This window comes from Podarcis bocagei, assembly GCF_964188305.1.
Source record: "Podarcis bocagei genome assembly, chromosome: 4".
NCBI classification, from domain to species: domain Eukaryota; kingdom Metazoa; phylum Chordata; class Lepidosauria; order Squamata; family Lacertidae; genus Podarcis; species Podarcis bocagei.
This window is the reverse complement of record NC_138128.1, coordinates 29,388,125-29,405,950: the sequence shown is the minus strand read 5'-3', so window position 1 is coordinate 29,405,950 and position 17,826 is coordinate 29,388,125. Positions and strand designations below refer to the sequence as shown.

At 37.9% G+C, this 17,826-nt stretch overlaps 1 protein-coding gene across 6 annotated transcripts in view; it reads right to left on the bottom strand.

Moving 5' to 3' along the window:
- Nucleotides 1-17,826, bottom strand: part of TFDP2 (transcription factor Dp-2) — a 39,229-nt gene that overhangs the window by 5,690 nt on the left and 15,713 nt on the right. For all 6 annotated transcript variants that reach the window (XM_081190538.1, XM_081190540.1, XM_081190543.1 and 3 more), the window contains 8 exons: nucleotides 14,033-14,154; nucleotides 9,294-9,341; nucleotides 7,930-8,092; nucleotides 6,378-6,521; nucleotides 5,714-5,782; nucleotides 4,991-5,142; nucleotides 3,888-4,054; nucleotides 768-873 (listed from right to left, as the gene is read on the bottom strand). In XM_081190538.1, coding sequence (XP_081046664.1) covers nucleotides 768-873; nucleotides 3,888-4,054; nucleotides 4,991-5,142; nucleotides 5,714-5,782; nucleotides 6,378-6,521; nucleotides 7,930-8,092; nucleotides 9,294-9,341; nucleotides 14,033-14,154 — 971 coding nt within the window. The remainder of the gene's footprint in view (nucleotides 1-767; nucleotides 874-3,887; nucleotides 4,055-4,990; nucleotides 5,143-5,713; nucleotides 5,783-6,377; nucleotides 6,522-7,929; nucleotides 8,093-9,293; nucleotides 9,342-14,032; nucleotides 14,155-17,826) is intronic.

Sequence of the window (17,826 nt, the reverse complement as noted above, 5' to 3'; positions counted from 1 at the left end):
ATTTTGATTGGTCTAATAAAAGCTATCAAATCATGAGTAAATCAACCAAGGAGAAAGTGATGTCCATGCGTATGTGAGCAAATCCTTCATAAAATAGGACCTGTGGCTTTAAATAAGTAATTTCACTTTTTCCAGTCATGCTAATCTAGAACCCTACTTAATCTTAAACCCATGAACACATTAATCTTAAACCCCAATCACAGTTCAGCGATTACTTCAGAAATGTATATAGCAAAAAGTGATCAACAGAGATGTAACAAAAATCAGGGTCTTGACTTGAAGAGGATCAACCCAGTATCTGCTTGGGAGAAGTTAACAAGAAATAAAGGCTTAGGGCTTGCTTTTCCCAGAAGGCAATTGTAGTTTCTTAATAACATAAAAACAAGCCATCCATTCAACATTGACTTAGGTAAAAGGTAAAGGGACCCCTGACAGTTATGTCCAGTCGCGGACGACTCTGGGGTTGTGGCGCTCATCTCGCTTTACTGGCCGAGGGAGCCGGTGTACAGCTTCCGGGTCATGTGGCCAGCATGACTAAGCCACTTCTGGCGAACGGTGCACGGAAACGCCTTTTACCTTCCTGCCGGAGTGGTACCTATTTATCTACTTGCACTTTGACGTGCTTTCAAACTGCTAGGTTGGCAGGAGCAGGGACCGAGCAATGGGAGCTCACCCCGTCGTGGGGATTCAAACTGCTGACCTTCTGATCAGCAAGCACTAGGCTCTGTGGTTCAGACCACAGTGCCACATGCGTCCCACTTACTTACCTTGACTTAAAAAGAGCAGTATTCCCAGCTGTGGCCAAAGCAGAACCTGCTTGAGCTGAATTTAAAACTAGCCCCTGGTTCAAGCAGTAAATTCCTGTAGACATATCTAAAAGAAAGCATTTAGTCAATTACAACTCAACACATAACATGTATGTGGAGTAAACATGAAACAACAAATGGTCAATACTTTTCCTGTACAGGAACATACTTTTTTATTCTCTTGAGGCATGTCCATGCACCAAGCTACATGTCTGGAATCCTGAAAATTTCACCTTTTAGTCTATTCTGCAGTCATTGAACTGATTCCACCAAGCCTTTTGAAGTTGAAGGGATACATGTGGCTCAGTCTCTTCCCTAGCACCATCTAATCCTTTTCTCATGTTGTGTGAGAGAGTTTAGGGACTGGCAATGGGAGCAGAGACATACATGTCTATTTTCTGTAGAGTACTTGGTATGTTACCAGTATGAAACACATATATGCTTACAAAGGCAATATGTATTAAAATGTCTCAGAAAAACAGTATTTGAGGGGATAAAGTAAGTAATTAGCTACACGTTATATAAAAAGCTAGTTGTTATTTTGTGGTCTATTTCTAGTAAGAATTGGCACCAGCTTCTCTCTGTTATGGCCAAGTAGGAATGCCTGAATCTTGCAAACAGGAGTTTGATGATCTGAGTTTATTGCACACCTTTCCCCCCCGGCTTTCTGTTCTGTTTCCCATGTTATCATATTAGTGGTGTGTCCCACATGCTAGGCAATTTTTTTGGGGGGAGGGGATATCTTTAAGCCTATCAAAAACATATGCAAGCTGGCTTTCTAGATTGATAGTGCTTGCATGGTAAAAACAAACTTCAACCTGGAAAGGCTGAATCACCCAGAGCATTTTAGAGAACAAAAATATTGACTGGTCAACTTAAAAATACAACAAGCTGGGTGACTATTTGAATTAATGCCTCCCCTAATTATCTAAGGAAAATCCCTTTAAATGCAAAATGACATCATAGATCTAGTGTAGCAAATTATCTGGAGAGTCTTTGAAGTGCCAGCACATTGGACTATTTGCATGGGTCTAGTGTACTTTGGCTGTTTCAACAAGAGGGCAAGTTAATCTTTCAGGTACACTGGTAAAATGGTACCAGTGGTAAATTAAAGCTGGCATTATTTTTAGCTCAGGAAATTTTAAAGCAGAAGACAAGGCCCTCTATACACTCAGACAGATGGAACTAAGAGATTATTTTAGCTTGTTCACTCATTAACCCTTTCTAGATAGTACAGTGAAGGTAGGAGAAATACAATAGAGGCAAGTTCAACTATCCAGCATTCAACATCTCAAGTTTATTCAGCATCCATGAGGAAATATAAGTGCTCAATTGAAGTATTTATACCCTTGAATATAGAGCTCCAGATAATGAAATCATTGCAATATTACTGCTCTACTTATGGGATTTTGGTATAAGCAAACTCTACAACATCCCATTTTTCCATGTTCAATTTGGTGCTTTAGTTTAAACAATACAATAGCTCATTGACTGTCAGAATAAAGTTGCCATTTGGGATACTGGAAATCCTGTTTAGGTGTGATCAAAGTTGGAAGCTTGCTTCTCTATGTTCAAAGATGCAAGACCTAGAGGCTCAGAACATCAAGAGCAGGATATCATTAGCGAATAACTTTTAAAGAGGAATGCACACAACACCATTTTTTGTTATTAATGAGCCATAAGAATATGAACACAAATGCTTATTTTAAACATTTTACTACCTTGCAGTCCTTGAAAGAAAGAACAGATTAGGTTTAACAAAACAAGTAGAGGCTGTTCAGAAAGCAGTAAGAATCTCACTGTGATCCTCTCCCTGAAAATTTGTACAACACACATTTAAATCAGCTACTTTGTTTGTACAGGCCTCTGATTTCTGTAACTATGCAGATTAGACAGATCTAGCCACAACTTTACATTGCGTAATTATGTTATGATTAAGAGAACAGATAGGAATCCTTTGAAATAGCAGTTTGCGTAGGGAAGGATAAAAAAAAAATCCCCATATTGCTCCTGGTTCATAAGGACAATCAGAAGGCCTAAGAAATATTGAAACTATCACTGAATACAAAGACAAAACACAAGATTTGCCATTTGCAGCTTTAAAATATGTTTTGTGTTACTCTAAAAAATTATGTATATGTTAGTTTAAAAAAGGTGGTTATATTCACTAAACAAGGGAAATTTCTCTGGGGACACAATGGGTTGGGATTCACCCCATCAGTGGAAGCCACTTGCACAATGGGGTTTTCTCCCACTCTCCTCCCAACAAGCTGCAAAATTCGGCTTAGGGGGGTTTCGAGGAAAAGCCCAGAACAGCATGCAGGGGGAGGAGAGCAGCTTCCAAGAGTAGCTCACATATACTCACATTACTCCCTCTGTGCTCTACAGTCCTCCTTTCAAAGAAGGAAAGCCTGTCACTTTCAGGGTGATGAGCACCAGGCACCTTTTCGGCAGCAACCTATTTTGTGTTTAAAGAAGGCTTGGTGACAACAATAATATTCCTTATTTGGTGTGCCTGCTGCCTCTTAGCAAAGCAAATTGTAGTTCAACAATATCTTGAGGGCATCAGATTGGAGAAGGCTGGTTTAAAGTATAACATAATCTGCTCTACCTATGTCACAAATTGTTTAAAGTGGTTCTTTAGCTTAACTATTTTGTGACTGTGTGTAGCAAGCCACTTCAAATATCGTTCCACTAAGAGAGATTCTGTAGCCAGAATCAGCCCCTTGATCGTCAATACATTTGCTAGATACCATTACTGAAACTGTGCAGCATACTTTTTCACCGGACTTTAAAAATATGTAGACACTCCCTTAGTTTTAAATAGCAGGGTGACAGCAGGAATTATTAATGGCACTACTTTGAATAGTACACCATTCAAGCACTTTGGTTTATTTACAAGTTCTGGAATCTCTAGTTGCAGATGACTACTTTTAAACCTGTGATTTAGTTTGTACAATACTGCCAACTTTCATAAATCACTCAGTATTGCCATCTTCATGCAGTCTGACATCATTAGAAATTCTTCACGATGGTGAGGATTTGCATTTAATCAGCAACATGCAAAAACCACAGCCTTACCTGTGACATAGCTTTCTAAAGCTTTAGGCACTAGTGATTTAGCAGCTCTTAGGTCTGCTGATGAGCATTTGCCTGTCTCTAGGCCAAGTGACATTCCCATTCGCTTTAATACTTCAGTGTCATCATGGATCTCAAAAGTGCTATCAAAATTAAAAAGGTATTCAAATCTGTAAGAGGGAAAAAATGAGTGAGATTTCCTAGTGCAGCTTAGATGCATTTTCTAAATTATATGTTAATAAGTGCCCAAATACAATTACACTTGCAGGATTACTTCATGAGTCAAAGCTATATTTAAAACATAACTAGGTACAGAAAGTGCTTCTGATTGCATCTGGTCAACTGCCATCTCAGCAGGGTACAAATTATTATATTTCCCCAATTAAAAACACTTTTTCCATGCGAGGCAATAGGAGTCCATAAACTTTTCCCCCTCATTAAACAGATTCAAAGTTGAGGGGAAATCTTGCTTAAGCCAAAATCTTTTCTTGTACTAAACCAAATGGATTTTAAAGGTCATCTACAGACTCCTCACTCAAATTCAGTGCCCCCCTTCCTGCCCACCAAATGCATTTTAAGTGTATTTCATCCCTACTTAGGTTCTTTAGCCGTATAAAATTGGTAAAAATAACTTATAGGACAGCTTATAATTGCTACTGCTACTAGAGAAGCTGTTCCAGAAACAAGATATTTTGTTGTTAGCCAGCTTTATTATGAAAGTTTTTATAACACAAATTTGAATATAAAACCAGGCGTCAACAATTCTGCTTACCACCGTAAGTGTGGTGGTGCCTTCTGGCCAGCATAACCAACAGCCAAAAACAAAGTGAAAGGGGAAAATGTACTATTTAAAAAAAAATTAAAATCTTTATTTCAAAAATAATCACAAATACCAATATAATGATAACAACATCTTAGCAGGTCAAATCCTATACAATATCAAAATGTTTCATCAGGCGGACCAAACATAAAAAACTCAACATGAATTGGGAGAGAAATGGGTAAAATCAGGTGGCAAATTGATTTTTTTTTATTTAGAAAAAAAGTTTCTTAGGCTTACTACAAAGCACTCAACACTACAGCATGTACTTTCATATCACACTCACTTGTCAGGAGAGATGCTGCAATCTATGACGGTACTTTTGCTTGTGTTTATTACTAGAAAAGGCAGTTGTATTGTAGAATTTAAAGCTGGAGCACCCTGAGTCTGTTGTTCGTTTTGTTGATTTCTTTGTACCAAATTTTTGAAAGCAATTTGCTGTAGAAGGAAATGAAAATTATCAAATTTTAAAACACATAACAAAACCTGTCCTAGATTATTGTGTCAGAAAATGAGAATTGTTTTAGTATTAGATGAAGCATTGGGAAGCTTAAATTTTAGTATTACTGCAGATTTTGATAAACAAATGTAGGTTAAATGTAGGTTAAATCAGAAAATGTCACTGATTTTCTGTGATGCTAGACAGGGAATGACTTCTGTGTTCATACTGGTTTGTCACAGATTCCTCTGAACATTTATTTGCTGTATTAGGAGACAGGCTGCTTTTCAAAAGGCAAACTTATTTTAGTTTACAGCTGAAGGAAACATGGAAGTATGCACTCTGCTAGTTTAAGGATGCTTACTTTTATATATATGTATATTTTAAAACCACACCACTTAACACTAGTAAACAACATGCAGTGCATTCAACAAAGTTTTACTCAGAGTAGACTGGCTGAATTTAATGAACATGACTAAGTTAGGTCCATTAATTTCAACAAGCCTACTGTGAGTTAGCTGACCATCCCCCCAATGGATTTAAGTGATATCATACATTTGAAAAATATACCTGAAGTATAAGTTCTTGCAGCTGAGCTCTCTTCTGTTTTATACGTTCTATACGCCGTTGTTTCTCTATCTTAAATACGAATATGAAAAGAAAGTTACAAAACAGTAGATAAATACACAGAAGTGTCTTTTCCTCTGGGCCAAGGTGAAACTGCTTCATGACTGTTTTAGGGAACCTGAATTGCAGCATATAGGACATACATTGCAAAATCGTCAGATGCGCTTCAGATGCCATCAGAACCTTTCGTGCTGCATCAATCAAGTAGGGAAGTCAGCAAAGTTTAAGTTAAAAATGAGACAATACTTTAACATGGGGCAGCTAACCAGAACACTGCAATTCTGATTGGGACTTCGGTATAAAAACTATTATATTTTGAAGTTACTGTTTATTGTTTAGTTTCCTTTTAAAGCTGCCCTAAAATTAATATCCCAGAGCAGTTTACAGTATATTTCTTAAGACTAAGATTTTATTATACATCTATAAAAACAGTATGTGAAGATTAATAAACTTCTACATTTTTTGGGTTGGTGTGGGGCCCACACAGATAGCACTCATACTCATAATTTATACAGAATCACTCTACTTAAAGTAGAATTCATGCGTCTCCAATTTATACACAGAAAATACAATGTTTGCCAATATAAATTTTACACCCCTCACTCACCTCAAGGTTTTGACATTCTTGAGCCGAGTTTGTAGGAAGACCTATCCATTTGATTTCTTTTTTCTCCTTTGAAATAATGTTCATCGCCATCAATACATTGAGGGCATCATAAACTCTCCGCCTAATATTCTTCTGATCATAAACCTATTTAAAATGCAATACTGTTAAATATATCATCAGCTCACTACAGGTATGAAAAACAGTATTAAATCATTTTAAAATGCATATAAAGGTTTCACTGCAGGCAGGACATTAATGTGAACACTATAACTAATATTTACGGGCAAAGCTTGTAGAAAACCAAGATATATACAATATCAAACCAGTGGTGGTTCTCCTTCCCAATCACATACATATCTCATATTCTTCCACAGGAATGTGGAAAAGGCTTATATAAATTAATGTGAATATTGTCTCTTTAAGTATTTACATGCTCAGAAGTAACTACATAATTGAAAAAAGTATACAAAATAGGAAAAATATCATGCAAAAAGTTGCCTTGATTATATCCAAAGCTGAACAGGGGCCAAGAGAGGTCCAATTAATTACCTAATTAGCCGTAAGAACAACATTTGCAAGTTTGATTACAGAATTATTAGAGTACTGAATCTTTGAAAATGCCACGTTATAAGCATGTCTTTTTTATTAAAAATATAAGGCAACATTTGAACAGACTGAAAGGGCAATAAAACATATGTTTTAATCTATAGATTGCTAGACTAAACCATGAAAAATTGAGAAAGCTAACACGTCAACTGATGTTGAATATTAAAGCAGTTTAAATACGTGACTGCTGCATTCTTCCCCTTTCTATATCTGCTCATACTTTTTTAATTTGGGCTCAGCAGAAGCTTCCAAAAGGTGGCTACATCTCCCGCCACCTCACTGCCACCTGCATCATCACTCCCCATACAATCATGTCTCCCCCGCTCACAGGTATTGCAGAGCTGCAGCCACTCTGCTCCTTGAACCTGGCAGGGCAATCATGGGTGGCGAGAGGAGCGCTCCTCTACTCACCCTTGGACCATGAGATTTCACAATCACAATTTCCTAATGGTAAGATTTCACAACAGCAGCTAGTCTAAAGCTAAAATAGGATTGCTCCAAAATAAGGGAATGGTTCCCATCTACTTCGAAGAGTCACAAGAACTGCAAAAGTATACAAGTTTGTAAATTCATGGGGCAGGTGTAGGGGAGAGAGAGGAGGGATTAAAAAGCTGAAAATGGGCTAACAAGCACATGTGAGGTCCCAGGGCTTACAGAATGTTGACAGCAATTGAATCAGAGAGAGACAGACAGACAGCTCTAAAGGAAACTGAAGCTGGACAGACTGTACAAGTTTATTATGTCAATCTATGACTGAAAATAGCTGAGGCATAGATTGGTAAGTGTTTCAGCAAAAGTGGGGTAGGGAAGAAAATTGAGGGTGGGGTGGAAAGAGCACTGGTCTCCTCAAGCCCTTAATAGTTTACACATAATATTTTAATTTGATTATAGAGGAACAAGTGGGTTGCAAAATATTAGATGTGTATGAATGTTACTTTCTACTTACTGAATCTGTAGCTAAGTGGCCATTAGAGTTTGTAAAATCCGATACCAGCTCATCTGCAACTTCATTATAAGATGTTGTTCCTTTATGCTGGACCTTTTCACATACTTTCATTGAAAAATGTCTCAAACCCTTTCCATTTTTATCTCCTTTTCTGCTTCTTTTACTGTGATGAAGAAAAATTCAAATCTTAAGTTTGACAACAAAGACCAATCACAGATTTTTCATGCTAAGCACTATCTGTTTGCTGGAAGGTGCAGTATCTGGAAAAAATGTTTATTTGGGAGAATATGATAAATAATTTATAATGCTAGAATCAGCCATGCAATTTTAATTTCATTCTCTTTCTTGCAAGATACTGCTTTGTGTTTACGTTATGAATGTGTTCTTTGCAAAGATTATACAGTACATTAAACCATCTAGCTAGTTTACTAGAATTTTGGAAGTGCAGAAGAACCTACTCTGAAATGTAATCATTTTCAAACCAAAAAACCAGCAGCAAATCAAATAATTTGTTCCAATGCATTTCAAGATCATGTTTTTCTTCTGGGGATATGATTCTATGTTTTTGGGAAATTCTACAATGGTATACTTGCTTACAACTCACATATAATAGAATCAAATTGTGTATTTGCCATTTTTTACTTGCGGCGGCAAAGAAAACCTTGTGGGGTCAGATCAAAAGTACATATAGTTCAGAACTTTGCTCCTGTTAGTAACTAGTTAGACTGTGAAGGCAACAGGCAGAGCATGAGGTCAGTAGCCTATCACTACTGTACAGCCCCCCAGCAGCCAGTATTCAGTGCAATACTGCCCCTGCACCTGAAGTTTCCATATAGTCACATAGGCTCAGGCAGAGGCTTAGTAGACTTGCTAGTAGAGATGGTGGGAACTGAACCTGGGACCTTTTGACATGAAAAGCATATGCTCTACTATGACTCTAACATATTTTTTTTTACCGTCACTAACTTCACTTTCACTTCCTATATACAAGTAGTAAAATTCAATTGCTATAAAGTCTTACAAGTGTAGCCCTGAAGTGACTGATAAAGCACTGAAGTACGTTTACCGGAATTGTGCCTGCAGAAAAACACATGGCGATTTAACTAGATTTTTCTCACCAAAAGTCAATGATAGATCTTATCACCTCTACAAAACTGCATTTCCAAATATTTTGCAAGTTATATAAACAACCGGATAGTTATTAGTTCGAGCCAGACAATCTGTTAGAATAGGTGTGCAAGTACAACAAAGGACAATATTATTTGGTCTATTATAGTAAACTGAACTATTTCAGGGAGATGGAAATGAAATCTTGCTAACAAGTTCAAAGGTCAGCATATTCAGGATGCAGCAGTGATACAAACCTTTCCGAAAAATCTGATTCCATAAAGTCTTGAGTTCGTTTTCTATCCCTGTAAACATTAAAAAAAGCACATATCAAAATATGGATTTTAGGCTGTACTAATGTTTCATAGCACAAGTTATACCTATTCTAAATATTTTAAGTACTTGCTTTATTCATTTTTAAAGCTAGTCAAATATATTGAGCATAATTTGTAATAGTTGTAATTGCCCCTAGGGGAATGCAACTTGACTAGACTTAAATAAATTGGAATTTATTTGTACATTGATTGTTTCGAATTATTCAGTGTACACCACTAAGTGATTCCTTGGTTAAACAGTTGATTTTATTTAGATGAATTTATAGAAATAAAACCAATGGGTGACATTCAGTTGTAAGAGTTTTGCTGGGATGAGAAATGTTGTTTCTGTTCAACTTCATTCCCTGATCATCTTCCTGAGCTCTAGCTGAGGAACCTGAAACCTTGCTGGGGAATGGGGGCTGATCAGCAGGCCTTCCTGGACATACTAAATGAGCATCTTATTAGGAAAAATGGGCAATAACTTCTCCGTAGGGAAGAAGGCCAATGGAAGAGAAATTTTGATAGTCCCAAGAGTTCTTAAGAAAGGAACCCTGGTAGAAGAACTGGATGATAAAACAGCTGGAGAATTATTTCTGCTGCCTTTTGTGGTGCTGGTACCTGGAGTAGCTCTAGAAGAGCTCTTGCCCTTTTCTGACTTTTGCAGAACTCTTGTAGGGACCTGGACAGGAACAAACTGGCCACATCAGTTCTCAAACTGGTCATAACACACTCTGCCCTAGTTCTCTCTTAAAGCAGGTTTTTAAGAGGATATGTGGTTTCATTCACATTGTTATATGCTTGTATAAAAGTTTGTGTTTCTTATTGTGTTTGTTGCATTCCGATTATATGTATTAGTTCCTCAATTTCTTAAAAAATGAGATGAAACAACCAGGTCCTCAGTCCATACAATGAACTGTGAAAGTGGTTGATCCTCAAACAAAACCGAGAACCAGGAAAAGCCTGAGTGGTGAAGATGACACCATTTTCCTCTGCTGGTTGCCTGCTCAAGACCTGGGCAGACAGCACCAGATTAGCAGCTGTTTCTCCTGCTGCTTTTCCTGTTTTCATCTTTGCAGGGCCTATATAGCTAAGGTGGGTCTTGGCAGTGCTTCTCCTCCCAACATGCTTTCCTTGTCCTGCCCCTAGAGCAAGGGAGTTATTCAAACAAGCAGACACATGCACTCTGCTTGCTTATCCTCCACAACCAGCCCAAAAGAAGAAGTTCATATGTAGAGCAGCAGCAGCAGCAGCAGCAGGACACTGGCTCCAGCTATCAGAAACCATCCCACATCTTTGACTGGAAGGCACTGTGGGTAAATGGGTGTTAGGTAGTTTGCCTGCTCTGGATGGGGTTGCACTGCCTCTAGTTTGCTACCAAGCCAGGTTAAAGCACCTGTCATTAACGTATGGAGCCTTAAGCAACTTGGGAACCATTTACCTGAGAGAACCTTTCCTCTTATATATAGACCTATCTGATTACTAAGATGTTTAGAAGAGGCCCCGCTAGCTGTGCCATAAGCGAGAGAACTCAACTGTGTGGCACAAAGAAATGGGCCTTCTCATGATTACTATTTTACTGTTTGATGTTTTATCGTGTTTTTAATATTCTGTTGGGAGCCGCCCAGAGATGGATGGGGTAAAAATATATTATTATTATTATTATTATTATTATTATTATTATTATTATTATTATTATTTCACAGAAACATTTGGATACAATCACTATAAGGAGGAAGGAAAGGTCACACTGGGGGAAGTGGTCTTTGTCTGTGGAAGAGGACATACAATCTGATAAGCTAGAAATCACAAAAGAGGAAGGCTTCTCTACCAAATCATTGTGGGTGAAGATAGTATAGATGTAAATATTGTTGAAGCTATCCTATTCAATATATATATGTAAATGGACAATGGCTAAGAAAATCCAACATGGCCACATTTGATAATGAGGGGATTGGTAAAAAGAAAAAGAAAAATATATATTGTGATCCTCGGATGAAAGGTGGTATAGAAAATTCATTGTTATCATGATTATTAAGTTGAAAAGGAAAGTCAAGAGGGTTGGATTTCTCCAAAATCCTTATGAGTTATTTAAAACCACAAAATTAGATACCACAGATCAAGAAAAGATATGACCAAGGCTAATAGGGTGCCTGTGCCATTAATGAGCAACATAAAAGAAGCCATTAGAGACAAGAAAATTTCCTTTAGAAAATGGAAGTCTTGTTGAAATGTGGACATGAACAGGAACACAATTTTTGGCAAAATAAATACAAACAGACAATAAGGGATGCCGAAAGATAATTAAGGAGCACATTGCTAAAAACATGAAAACCACGAACCAAGAAATATTTAAATACATTAGTATCAAGAGACCAGCTAGGAAGGCAGTTGGACCTTTGGATGACAATAGAGTTAAAGGTGTATTGAAGTAGGATAAGGAGATTGTGGAGAGGATAAATGAATTATATGCATCTATCTTCACCGTGGAAGATATAGGGCAGATCCCTGTGCTGAAATTAACTTTCACAGTGTGAGGAACTGTGGCAAATAGTGGAGATAAAAGACTAAGTTTGAGGTATTATTGACAAAAAAATTAAAAATGACAGGTTGCCAGATCTGGATGGCTGCCACCCAAAAGTTCTTAAAGAACTCAAATGTGAAATCACTGATCCACTACCAAAAAGCCAGAGAAAAGCATTGTCAAAGACAAAATTACCAAGCATAGTGGAACCAGTGGGGCTTCTATAAGGGTAAGTCCTGTCTCTCTAACCTGTAATTTTTTTAAGAGTGTCAACAGGCATATGATAGAGGTGATCCAGCTGACATGTATTTTGACTTTTAAAAAGCTTTTGATGCAAGATCACACCAGTCATGGAATAAGAGAAGTCCTCTGGTTAAGAAACAGGAAACAAAGTAGGAATAAATGGACAGTTCTCACAATGAAGAGATGTAGAATGTGGGGTCCCTCAAGGATCAATATTGGGACCTGTCCTTTTTAACTTGTTCATAAATCATTTAGTTAGGGGTACGCAGTGAGGCAGTCAAGTTTGCTCATGATATGAAATTGTTCCGGGTGGCAATAACAAAAAGGAGCTGTGAAGGATCTCTCGAAACTGAGTTGAATGGGCAATAAAATGCCAAATGCAATTCAATGTATGCAAGTGAAAATTGATGCATGTAGGGGCAAAAAGAATATCAATTTCACATATATGCTCATAGGGTCTAAAGTGGCAGTGACTGACCAGGAGTGAGACCTTTGGGTTGTAGTGGATAGCTTTCTGAAGTTGTTTACTCTGCTTCTTAGCTAGCTGGGAGAAGTGAAGGTGAAAGATAATGAGTGCCCTAAAGGATAGAGGTTTTTTTAATATATATATATATATATGTATTCCTGTATTCCATACCTGCAAGTTAAAGAGATCTTGGATAACTTAGGCAAACAAAAACAGATGTTACAGCAACCATATCTCTAGTTACCAAAAATTAAGACTATCTCTAGCACCATATAGATCTTACAAGCTTCTAAAAAGAGTGAAAATAGATAAAGCAACTCAGCAAAATTCACAATAAACCAAGCCCAGCTGCTGAATTCAAAGTGTTCACCCCTTCCAATTTCTTTATATATATTAGAATCATAGAATCATAGAATCATAGAGTTGGAAGAGACCACAAGGGCCATCGAGTCCAACCCCCTGCCAAGCAGGAAACACCATCAGAGCACTCCTGACATATGGTTGTCAAGCCTCTGCTTAAAGACCTCCAAAGTAGGAGACTCCACCACACTCCTTGGCAGCAAATTCCACTGTCGAACAGCTCTTACTGTCAGGAAGTTCTTCCTAATGTTTAGGTGGAATCTTCTTTCTTGTAGTTTGGATCCATTGCTCCGTGTCCGCTTCTCTGGAGCAGCAGAAAACAACCTTTCTCCCTCCTCTATGTGACATCCTTTTATATATTTGAACATGGCTATCATATCACCCCTTAACCTCCTCTTCTCCAGGCTAAACATGCCCAGCTCCCTTAGCCGTTCCTCATAAGGCATCGTTTCCAGGCCTTTGACCATTTTGGTTGCCCTCCTCTGGACACGTTCCAGTTTGTCAGTGTCCTTCTTGAATTGTGGTGCCCAGAACTGGACACAGTACTCCAGGTGTGGTCTGACCAGAGCAGAATACAGTGGCACTATTATCAGCATGAAATCAAAATCTTTGCCATTCTAATGAACAATGAATATTTAAAATGTTTTAAATAGCACAGCTTCAAAACCGTTCAGAATAGCTGCATAGTAAGGCCCAAAATACCTCTTAACTTCTTGATGAAGAGCAAAGCTCTATGCAACAGCAGCCCATTTTGTTGCTCACCAATGGAACTTACACTGGCAAACTAGATTTTAAAAGAATAGCCTTTTCTTAGCCCTACTTCCAGATTGGCATACTTCTCTAATATGCAAGTGCGATGCTATACATACAACAGAAATTTAAGGAAGGAGTAAGGACTTGTTTTAATTGCGCAAATAGTCTCCATTATTTCTATCATCCCATATATAAATTATGTAACTTAATGAAGCTTGACCAAAGTCAAGCAGCTACATGTTTGCATACAAAAGTCAAAAGGTGCATTAAGTAGAATTCCTAACTTATGAAGAAAACATGGAACTCAGAATGAACATGCAAGAACGGATTATTTACCCTGGAACCCAGCCAGTGGCTTCAGTTATATGCATCTGTGTGACCATGGCTGATGCTGTGGTGTAGGGACACCCAATGAGAACACTTCCCGAATTGGTCAGTCTTTGTGGTGTGCTTATAATCTATGGAAATTAGAGAAAGAACAAATTAAACTCTGCAAAGCAAACCTGAACACAGAAACAGTAAAATACATCTTATATGGAGCTTAAACCAGAATACTGTGGTACCTCAGGTTACAGGCGCTTCAGGTTACAGACTCCGCTAACCCAGAAATAGTACCTCAGGTTAAGAACTTTGCTTCAGGATGAGAACAGAAATCGTGCTCCGGTGCCACGGTGGCAACGGAAGGCTCCATTAGCTAAAGTGGTACCTCAGGTTAAGAACAGTTTCATGTTAAGAACGGACCTCCAGAACGAATTAAGTTCTTAACCTGAGGTACCACTGTATCAGTATATATCCTCAAAAATACACAATGCAAGTGTGGAAGTGTACAATTTTCAGACTTGGGACTGTGCTAAGAGATTAATGATGCTGGGATAAACTCTTAATATTTAGAATCAGAGTTGGAAGAGATCTAAAAAATCATGTTGCAGGAATAAAGCCTCTCCAAGGCTTTTCCACTGTCAAACAGAACATACCAGAAAGAGGATACTCCTAATTTTTAGCCTAAATCCTTTTGATACAATTGATTTGGGTACTGCCCTCTGTAAAACAAATTACAATATCATGCATGTGTGAGTCATTCAAATATGGTCATTGTATCGCCTTTCAGTGTTTCCTCACAGGACATGGTCTCCAGCTCTTTCACTCTTGTCACTCTCCTCTGGACATGTTCCAGTTTGTCATTATCCTTCTTAAACTGACATTTCAAGAATACAGAGTGGTACCATTACTTCCAATGACCTGGATGCTATATGTCTGTTGATGTAACCTAGAATTGCATTAGTCCCGTTAGCTGCTGCACTGCACTGCACTGCACTGCTGACTTATTTCATAGTTTAAACAGGAAGTCTACATTTTCCATGCATCTATTCCATATCAAATGGTCTATAAACACACCATGAGTTTTCAGTGTTGGCTACACCCTTAAGAAACTTTTGCAACAAGGTCAGCATGATGTCAGCCAGATGCTGTCCTATTGAGCAGCCACCTTCTCTTTGTTGAACTGCCAATCAAAACACACACAAATCCATGATAGTAGAAGATGCTCTGTCCTATTGACTTAGGAAACTGAATTCTTCTTAACCATAATATGGGTTGTAACAATATCTTTCTACTTCCCAAGAGTAAATGTTACAATAAATGTTGCCAATAAAATATTAAGAATATTAAAAATATTAAGAATGCAGTTCTTATTCACTTTACAGTGAATTAAAAATATATTTAAAAAATTGTTAGTAGAAGAGTGCTTTACTAGAGTAGAAGGAATAATTTAGCAAGATCGAATGTGGAGGTGGTGGAGCAGAATCCTACCATCAGGCCCTAACACCAACACATGTTCAATTCAAAATCTGTACAGAGTTCAGGTCCTCCACACCTGGCCTGAAATAGCTAAGCAGGGTTAGGTAAGACAGGAAGATAACAATTCACTTCCTTGCAATTTTCCTTAACGATGAAAACACAAAATTGTGTAATAACCTGATTTTTCTTTGTGAGCCTGTTCAAACAATGGTTGCCTCCTGGAGGCAAAGTATTGTCTAAACAAGCCAAATTTCAGAATGTAGAGTTCTTTCACATGAGTGGTGTTCACAGCATTTATGGGGGGGAGGTATGTATACTGATGGTTTAAGATAAGGAGATTAGATCATTCTGTATGGCAACATATTTTCAACTGAGAAAAACAAAGAATATAAAACCCCAAATGTAACAGAATTAGGCATGCATATAAACTTATGCTAAACTACAAGTAACCAAATGAAGCATATTTATGGGCCTGGCTGCATAAAGGTTTTTGTGGGGCCAGAGTTCAGCAGCAATCTTGAAAGATGAAAAATAAACAATGTTCAGCGATATGCCATTAGGTCTCATCTGAGTATCATCCACTTAGTAACCTTGACATAGGCCTGTACAAACTGGAATTCTAGGATCTAAAAGCGCTTCAGTTTGAGACAGTTAAGGCTTAACAAATTCACTAATGCACAAAACAGTATGAAACTTATATGGTGCCCATCTTAACTTCCATGCCATGCAAGTAGTAAATATATTCTGGTCTAATGTTGTAATCAAAACTCAAAGCAAATTTTTTAAGCAGCAAAACTCAAGCCTTCATCAGATTACACTTAAGTTTTGTTAGTTTGACAGATCCCCCATGCCAAATGTCATTCTAATAGGGAGTACATCCTTTTGATTTTAAGATGGCTAAACTTTTCAAGCTGAAACACAACATGCTTCAACTATGAAGCCACTTCTGCAGCTCTACAATACCGTGCAGAGTTGCAAATGTACACACCCTGGTCTTGCAGACACACATCTATGAATAGTTCAGAAATGAACATATTAACACATCCTTGCATTGGTATACTATACAGCTGTTGTCACAAATCATGCCCCTTTAAAACATGGCTCAGAAGTGCTAATAATATTTTTTTTAAAAATTCTAGTGTTCATGCCTGCAAACAGCACACAAAGCTTTCCCATTTCAAGACTAAATTTTATTGATTGAAATATTAAATATTTGGTATTACAGTACTAACTATACCATCACTACAGTCTGTGTGAAGCAATAGACTATAGACTAAGAATGCTACATTTTGTATTTTATTTGAATACAAGAATAGTGGTTAGTTTCTAGTTGCGGTATCTTTTAACTCTACTCTACTGCCATCTACTGTAAAAATTTTAAAAATGCAGACAATAGGGTTCATTGCTTGAAAGGGCTCACCCAAAAACCAGAACAAAAGTAGACAAAACCATTTTGAACATTTTGAGCCAGGCAATGCCAGCTTACTATAAAACCAGCGCAGATGTAACACCTCCAATCTTTTAACTGTTCTCAGAAGATTGGGAGCATGCCACTTACAAGCTCTCTTTCTCCCATGCTGGGCTATGATAATTTTAAATGAAAATAAGAGAGAAACTGGCAAATGAGAAGTATACAAGTCCTCTGTAACTCAATGAAATATACTATTGGTGCCCAAAGAGGGTAGAAACACCCCTTACAACACATTTTGCTGCAGGCCTCAAAAATGACTGCACTATGGAGAAGAGGACGACGACTCCACAACTATTGGTGAATGACTGAGATAAAAAAGAGGCAGAGAAGTCACAAAGATGTACACATTATGTTGCAGGTCTCTTCCCTCTCCCTGCACCAGTTTCCTTGAACAGAACAGTCATCAATAAAGCAGCAGCTTTTTCATACTAATAGGATTCCCCAGATGCAAAATATATACCAAAACAGTCCAACAAGGGCATCTTGAGTTTTTATGCTTACAAAATGGGGAGAGGGTAACAGAAGCAGAGGATGGAAGTCTGAGTCTTAGACTAATTCCAAGCTAGGAAAGTAGATAGAAACTAACCTACAGTCCTACATTGATGCATCAGATAGGGCAGACCTAGCTAGTGGGGGGGGGGAGTATCTCATCAACAAAAAAATGTAGTCTTGGCTTTCAGTTTCCCAAGCAAACAAAAAACAGTTGTGAAGATGCAAATCCAGCAGTGGTGTGGGGGCTATCCCTTACATGGCACTGAATATCTCAGGTTGTGTTAGTGGTAGATAGATCAGTTAATGTGGCAGCCCGGTGTGTGGCATCTGTGAAAAGGCAAATTCACTAGGAAAATGACTGAAAATAAGT